The 7,767-nt window shown below is 46.2% G+C and overlaps 1 protein-coding gene across 1 annotated transcript in view; it reads left to right on the top strand.

The window, feature by feature from the left end:
* The window catches only part of CTR9 (CTR9 homolog, Paf1/RNA polymerase II complex component), a 28,888-nt gene extending 23,467 nt beyond the window's left edge, over window positions 1–5,421 (top strand). The window contains exons 22-25 of the mRNA XM_014844179.3: window positions 402–559; window positions 1,594–1,690; window positions 1,908–2,020; window positions 4,349–5,421. Coding sequence (XP_014699665.1) covers window positions 402–559; window positions 1,594–1,690; window positions 1,908–2,020; window positions 4,349–4,775 — 795 coding nt within the window. The 3' untranslated portion in view covers window positions 4,776–5,421. The remainder of the gene's footprint in view (window positions 1–401; window positions 560–1,593; window positions 1,691–1,907; window positions 2,021–4,348) is intronic.
* The last annotated feature ends 2,346 nt before the right edge of the window (window positions 5,422–7,767 follow it).

Here is a 7,767-nt window from a genome sequence, read left to right on the forward strand (position 1 = left end):
CGCCAGTCCCTACTTGTGACCTTCAGAAATGAAGACAGTTGGTTATATTCTCTCAGTACTTAGTCCTTAGCTTTGACTTCCTCCTTTACTAAGGGATAGTCTTCCAACACAGAGAATGCTGTAAATGGCATCCAGTATTTAGAAATACATTCCAGTGTTAGCTCAGAACATTATACGTGGTAGCGACCTAAGTAGTTGATGTTTTTTGCCATTTGAGACACTCATCCCAATTAGAAGTCTTTAAAATACGGGCCTCACCAAATACCTCTTCCTTGTCACTTGGGAAAAGATCCTTTGTTTGTCAGATGATTGATAGGATATGGCCTCTTTCTGTCCCATTGCATTCTGGCCACATTCCACCAGCCAGCAAAGAACTGACTGTGGTCTTGTTTGGATTTCAGCGTTCTAAGAAGGGAGGAGAGTTTGATGAATTTGTCAATGATGACACCGATGACGACCTGCCTATATCCAAAAAGAAGAAGAGAAGAAAGGGCAGTGGTAGTGAACAAGAAGGCGAAGAAGAGGAGGGTGGGGAGAGAAAGAAGAAGAAGCGGAGAAGGTATTAACCGTCAGTGTGTTTGAAATAACCTGATAAAGGGGGCAGAAGACCTTTCACCTGCTGGATCTTTCTGCTGTTAGAAGTTGTGAACACCTGGTAATCACTTGCTCTTCTCAGGCAGTGAAGCCTTTGGTCCCCTTACTTCCTGCTGTAATCCTTAGACCCCACTGCAGAAGGCCCTGAGTACTGGGAATCTCCGCAGCTTCCTTCTGAGGGCTCCGAGTTAGTCATAATTGCCTTTCTTGTGTCTTTTGCAAAACATATGCAATTTGGAATGAGAAAACCTCGTATGTCCACACTAACTGTCCATATGCAATCATAGAAAAGTTGCTGAGCCTCAGTTTCCCCTCCATAAAATGGTAATAGTGATGCCCACCTCGTGGTTTTGCCGGATGTCTAAAATGTGAGTTAATGTGAAAGAAGGGCCATTTAACCCTCCTAGCCACCCACGGCTGAGATGAGTGGTGCCCTTCCCATCTCTCACCTGGCACTGCGCCTACACTCTTCCTGTCTCATAGCGCTTTCCTCTCCAGGAACCCCCAGTCCGCTGTCTAACTAGCCCCGTTCTTCCCAGCCCTTGGCTGGCTCTACTTGGGAAAGAACCTAATGAATTCATTCAAACACAGAGCTGTGGAATCGAAGCTGTGAGAGGACTTTAGCAGGCCTGGAATGAGTAATCAGGAAGAAAGCAAGAGGAGGGGAAGACCTTGAGGGCTGGACCTGGGTCTTTTCTCACATCCTCTGTCACTCCACCAAGTGTGAGAGTCAGGCTGAGTTGAGGTGAATAAGAGGGCGCAACAGTGACGGAACTAGTTGGCGGACGCTGCATTAAGTATGTGGTTTTGCAGACTCCTGAGCCACGGCCAGTAAGAGTGAGTTGTGGCCCTGCCCTGGAGGAGTGTGCAGTCTGCTTGAGGACAGCACTCACGGAGAAGGGGGTTTGGAATGAATGATGTTTTGGTGACAGAGTAGTCTTAGACTTTACAGGCACAAGCGAATCTTGACAAGCTTTCTCTTGGGGTTCACTTTTTAAGGCCTCCGAAGGGAGAAGAAGGATCTGATGATGATGATACTGAAAATGGCCCCAAACCGAAAAAGCGCCGTCCGCCAAAGGCAGAGAAGAAGAAGGCTGTAAGTTTATAACACTGGTTTTCTGCCCCCGTAGGCATAAACGCCGGCAGCGTGCTGGAATACATGCTTTCCCGGCAGCTTCTTCAAGCACAGATGCTTGTTCTTGGGGTTTATTCGTTGCTGTTTGATTGTATCATTACAGAGCAAACCCAGTTTAACACGCTGTCCTAACGTGAGGGTCTTGGCTAATCTGTTATGTTTGATCTTCCTTCTTTAGCCCAAGCCAGAACGTTTGCCTCCTTCAATGAAGGGAAAAATTAAATCCAAAGCCATAATATCATCGAGCGACGATTCTTCAGATGAGGATAAACTGAAAATTGCTGATGAAGGGTAGGAGTTTTCCCTTGGTCTGTTCTTCTAATGAAAGACAACGGAGAGTGCCACTGTGCCAAAATGTCCTCTCTCCAGCTTCTTAGAATCTTAAAGCTGAAAGAAACCATAGCATGCATCTTATTCTAATGCTGTCATTTTGTCCTGCCACGTGCTTGTCCCTCAAAGAAGAAAACCTACTTGAAATCTCATTTCTTCATGGATAGTAGCTGAAATTTCTTGGGTGACATCCTCCTAAATGAAATGTGTCATTTTGCTACACTACCGTCAACTGACTACAAGTATTACAAGCAGCCTGATTCTGGTCACGTGGAGACAGGGACTCACTTAACCATTCTGTGCCTTGTTGGGCCGTGGTGACTCAGCTCTCCCTGCCCCGTGAGGACTCAGCCTAGACTTCTAGTCCAGTACTCCGCTAAATTTAGCTCGCGGCCTTCCTGGGGAAGCAGTATTTGATTTTACATGTCCTAAACTTGCCTCTCAAGATCGAGGTGTCTCCCATTTGGATTCCTAGACTAGAACTCTTGAATACTAGGCTCCATCACCTTCTTCTGATGGCCATCGTTTCATTCGTTCATTCACCAGACATTTGAACGTCCATTCTATGAGAGAGCGTGCTAAGTGCTGAGGATACAGAGGAAAAACGTAGACCTGCCCCCAAGGAATTAATGCTCTAGAGGCAGTGGCGAGTAACAGATAAACCAAAGCCCATTACAGCAGGCTAAGTGTTCCCTCTTAGTTCTCCATCTCTTGCTCTCCAGGGACCACAGCTTATCTGGAGTTGGGGTGCTGGGAGGAGTTGTAAGAAAGGTTTTTTGTAAAAGAAAGGCTGTTTGAGTTGAGCCTTAGAAGAAGAATAGAGAGTCCTGGTTGGTCCTAGGTGACAGAGAGCTGAGAGGTTAGCGTGTGGAGGGGGCGAAGGGTGCTGGTGGTGAGCTGGTCTCGTAGGTGGGGGTTAGAGAGAACTGTCTGTAAAGATTTGCGGGTCCTCTTTCCTGTGAAGACACTGGCTGACACAAATTGGGATTGCTTTTCCCTAAAGTGCTGTTTTGCCCTTGTGCGATGTTAGCTTGTCCATTGGTTAGCGACATGCACGATCGGAGTAATGGAATGTGTGCTTTTAGAATGAGCAGTGTTAAATGTGTAGGCAGGAAGGTCCAGTGTGAGAAGCTGGGCTGCTGCCAAACCTATACCTGAGCTCAAGGCCGAGTTGATTTGAGCCATTTGTATCAGTTACATTTTGTCCTGACTGTCGTGAAATATTTGCTTATTGGACCAAACGGAATGGAGTGAATTGGATCCCAGGGGGCCCCTGGCCCTTAGTATGTATACAGAATGGATATACAGTGTCCTCTTCTTAGTCGCTCTTCACATTCTCAGAGTGACCTGAGTTACGTAATGTGTGTCTAGTTTCTTCTTTCCGATTTCAGCACAAAAAGCCTTTCTTCAGTCTGCAGGGGTGTTTTGTTTCTGCGGAGAGCAGTAGGTTTCGTCTCCCTCACCCTTCTTAGACTGAACCCCGTAGGATTTAATGTTCCTTTCCTGGAGTGTCTGTCATGGGAACCAAAACTGAGGAATAGGCCAGAGGAGGAGTACGTCCTCCTCTCCAAAGCTCTGGGGGTGAGCAGCTGTCGCAGTGGTTAAGGGAGCCTCCAGGAGACCAAGAGTCCCTGGGCGCCACCACCATCCTAAGTGTAAGCACAGGTCCCCTTCCCTTTCCCCCATCGACTGACAAGCAGTAGAGAGAAAGTGAACAAGCTGCAGAAGGCGGACAGCCCGGCCTCCCGCCATAAGCGTGGTCGTGTGGAGGGCGCGACTGCAGTCGCGAGTCCGGGGCCGCCATGGCGACTGGCCCCTCAGGTGTCTGGCCGCACAGAGGGTAGCAGGACAGGGAAGCGTCCGGGGCAGCAGCCTTGGGAGAGGGCTAATTCTTCAGTCTCTGCAGCCGAGTGAGATCCCGGGTTTCGCTTGTGCTCTGAGTTTGTTTATAAAGATAAACATATCCCTTCCTTTTCGTAACTTTATATATGAGATTGAGAAATGCTTCATCTGACGAATGATGCCTGATAAAACCCATTAAGAGTCCTCCTGCACAGCTTGTATTCTCTTATAGCTAAAGTGTCTTATTCTTTTTTCCTTTTAATCTTTTTTTATTGTGAAATATATCACATTTACGAAAAAGTACACAAGCATTACAGAATGAACACCTGTATAAACACCGCTCAGGTCAAGAAATAGAACACTAAAAGCCTTTAAAAAGCACGTTCTCTGCTGGTGAACGTCCCCGTTGGCAGAATCGCGGTGTCTAACCAGTGCTCCTCTTTGCAGACATCCTCGGAACGCCAACAGCAACAGCGACTCGGATGAGGGCGAGCGGCGGAAGAAGCACGCCTCTTCGGAGAGCGATTCGGAGGAGAACCAGAACAAGTCTGGCAGCGAGGCCGGCAGTCCCCGGAGGCCCCGGAGACAGCGGTCAGATGAGGATTCAGACAGTGACCAGCCGTCCAGAAAGAGAAGGCCCTCGGGTTCCGAACAGTCTGACAACGAGTCTGTGCAGTCCGGGAGGAGCCGCTCCGGAGGGTCGGAGGTGGATTCTCGGCCTGCGTCTCCAAGTGCCGAGTCCGATCGCGATTCGGAGAGAGGCTCTGACAATGAGGGTTCTGCTCGGGGCTCTGGAAATGAGTCAGAAGCAGAGGGATCCAACAACGAGGCCTCGGATCGGGGCTCGGAACACGGGTCAGATGAGAGCGACTAGGTTTTATTTCATAAATAAGCTGCATCTCGGAGGAAACTTTTTTAATATATGAAAGCTGTGATAAAAACGTTTCAGATGTTTAGTCAAACATTTGTGAAATTTTTCCTAAGGCAGTTTTTTTTTCTATCGGTTTGTATATTACTAAACCCCAAGAGACCCTCCTGTGCTAGAGTCCGTTTGAGTCTCTTGAGCAAATGAAGAGTGTGACGATTCTTCATTATGGTACAATTCCGCCTGTCACATGTGAAAATTGCAGTGGAAATAACCCCCGAGGCTAAAGCATTCCTACAAAGGTTTGACTGAAACTGTGGCCATCTCATGTTCTCTGTATGTTAGGCAGCGTACTGTTTTGCTTTTTATTGCAATCTTTTACCAGTTTGTGCAAGAAACTTGGTAGTAATGTCTTTGTTCCATTTTAAGCTTAGATGGAAAATATTTTTATTTTCTGGAGGAAGAGGTATCTACTGTATAATTGCACCAAAGTACAAACAAAAGGAAGCTTTCTCAGTAGTGTGACACTGCAGCCGCGTCAGTAAAATCACAAGTGGAGAACTTGTTAGGCTGAGGAAGGTGTGGAAAATGCTCCTCTGCTAGTAGAATGCAAAGACCTACCGAAGCCACATAATAAAATTCTTTTACCAACTTTTATGGGTAACTTTGTGTCATTTTTTTTTTTTTGCTCAGTACATTTGTATATGAAAATTTAGCATAAATAAACTATGTAAATATTTGGAAGACCATGAATTAAGCCAAAGGTTGTTTACCCAAAACTTTTGTAATTGTATTTGTGGAGGGTTTTTTTATAAAGATGCAAGGAAACTAAGTGACTAGTATGATTTTCCTTTTCAATAATTCAGTGATTAACAATTTGAGTAATACTTTTATGTGGCCCTGTACAGTTTGTGAAAGAGCTGTAATTAATATAGTCAGTAAGTGTTAAATGCATTGTATCAGGCGATGAGAATGCCGAAAGAATGTCTTTCCTCAAAATCTAGTGGAGAAGGTAAGTTCATTGTCCATCTGGTGTGAAAAATGGGGCAGTGTTTGCGCGGGTTGTGGGAGCACAAGGGAGGATGAAGTCAAGGGAAGGTTTCCTGAAGGACGGAGACCTGAGACGACTCAAAGGACGAGCCAAATGGAGCGTTAAAGGAGGGTGTCGTAGGCCATGGGAGTAGGACTCGTGTCACTGTAAAGGAGGCGAGGCGGACATCCGCCTTTGAAAGGCTGTGAGCCTGAGCTTCAGGAGCTCACGGAGCTGGTAACGGTGAGGTTCACACTAGAGCCCACGCCTTCTCTCCCCTCTCCCTGCTTTCCCACTATGGCACATAGAACTCGAGGGGGGGGTTAGTTAATCCCCGAAGGACAAAACTCCTAAGGGTTTTCCAACTATTCACCCACTTAACTAAGCAGTAACTAAACAAAGGCCGTTAGTAGATGGCCCCACCGAGAGCTGTGCACGGAAGGACCTAACCTCACGTGGACAGAGACTTCTCTGGTGTTTCACTGCCGGCTTCGGGGGTGGCTACAGAGGCGCTTTTACGTACGCGTCCTCAATTGCAATTTTGGAGTCAGTTCCACCTTCCTGTGGCTGTCTCTTCTGGGTGTGCCCTCAGATTAGCAGAATAGCAATCTTCTCCCCCAGCCACCTTGCTCACGTCAGAAGCCGTCCTCAATTGCAATTTTGGAGTCAGTTCCACCTTCCTGTGGCTGTCTCTCCTGAGTGTGCCCTCAGATTAGCAGAATAGCAATCTTCTCCCCCGGCCACCTTGCTCACGTCAGAAGCCGCTGTGCGGTTTCTTCATGCACAGCTGCCCTCTGGCCACAGTTGGAGCCTGGAGATAACAGAAATGACCAAGGAGTGAGGAATGCCCCACTGAGAAGGGCCAGGCCCTTCTGACAAAGGGGATCTGACTGGCCTGTTGCTTGGCTCCGCTGCCCTCGGGAGCTCAGAGCAGCTCTGTTGTCCTGGAGCCAGCACGTCAGGATCGGCCTTCCTTTTTTTTGTTTTTGAGGTGTAATTAACATTTACCAGTTTCAGATGTACAACATAATGATTTGATATTTGTATATATTGCAAAATGATCACCACCTTAAATCTAGTTCATATTCATCACCATATATAGTTACAAAAATGGAAAACAATATGGAGAGTTTTCTAAAAATTAAAAATAGAACTACCATATGATCCAGCAATTCCACTCCTGGGTATTTATCAGAAGAAAACAAAAACACTAACTCAAAAAAATATATATGCATCCCTATGTTCATTGCAGCATTATTTACAATAGCCAAGATATGGAAACAAGTGTCCATCGATGTATGAATGGATAAAGAAAATGTGATACACCCTGGAACATGATTCAGCCATAAGAAAATGAAATGTTGCCATTTGCAACAACATGGATGGAGCTTGAGGGCATTATGTTAAGTGAAATAAGACAGAAAAAGACAAATACTGTATGATCTCACTTCTATGTGAAATCTAAAGAAACAAAACAAAACAAGCTTATAGATACAGAGAATAGATTGGTGGTTGCCAGAGGTAAGGAGGGGTTGGGCAAAATAGTGAAGGGAGTCAAAAGGTACCAACTTTCAGTTATGAAATAAGTCATGGGGCTGTAATGTACAGCATGGCAACTGTACTTCATAACACTGTAGCACATATCTGAAAGTTGCCCAACAGAGTAGATCTTAAAAGTTCTTATCACAGGAAAAAGAAAATTGTTAACTGTGTGGTGACGAATGAAGCAATTAGTTCAACCCTGCCCTAGCTCTCGGTTGTGTCTCAAACCTTTGTGATTGTCCAAGCAGCCTGTTTTATTTTTAATAGTTTCCAGTAGCTGAGGGTGTGCCAAGACCGGTCAGTGTCCCAAAGGGGAGGATTGAAGTCAGCACCTAGATTCAGGCTGATTGGAAGCCAGACCCTCAGGCAGCAGCTGCGATGATAAGGTAATAGCCCTCTTTCCCAGAAAGACTGAGTTCCTGGGTCTGT

The sequence above is a fragment of the Equus asinus genome, chromosome 20 (assembly GCF_041296235.1).
Source record: "Equus asinus isolate D_3611 breed Donkey chromosome 20, EquAss-T2T_v2, whole genome shotgun sequence".
Lineage (NCBI taxonomy): Eukaryota > Metazoa > Chordata > Mammalia > Perissodactyla > Equidae > Equus > Equus asinus.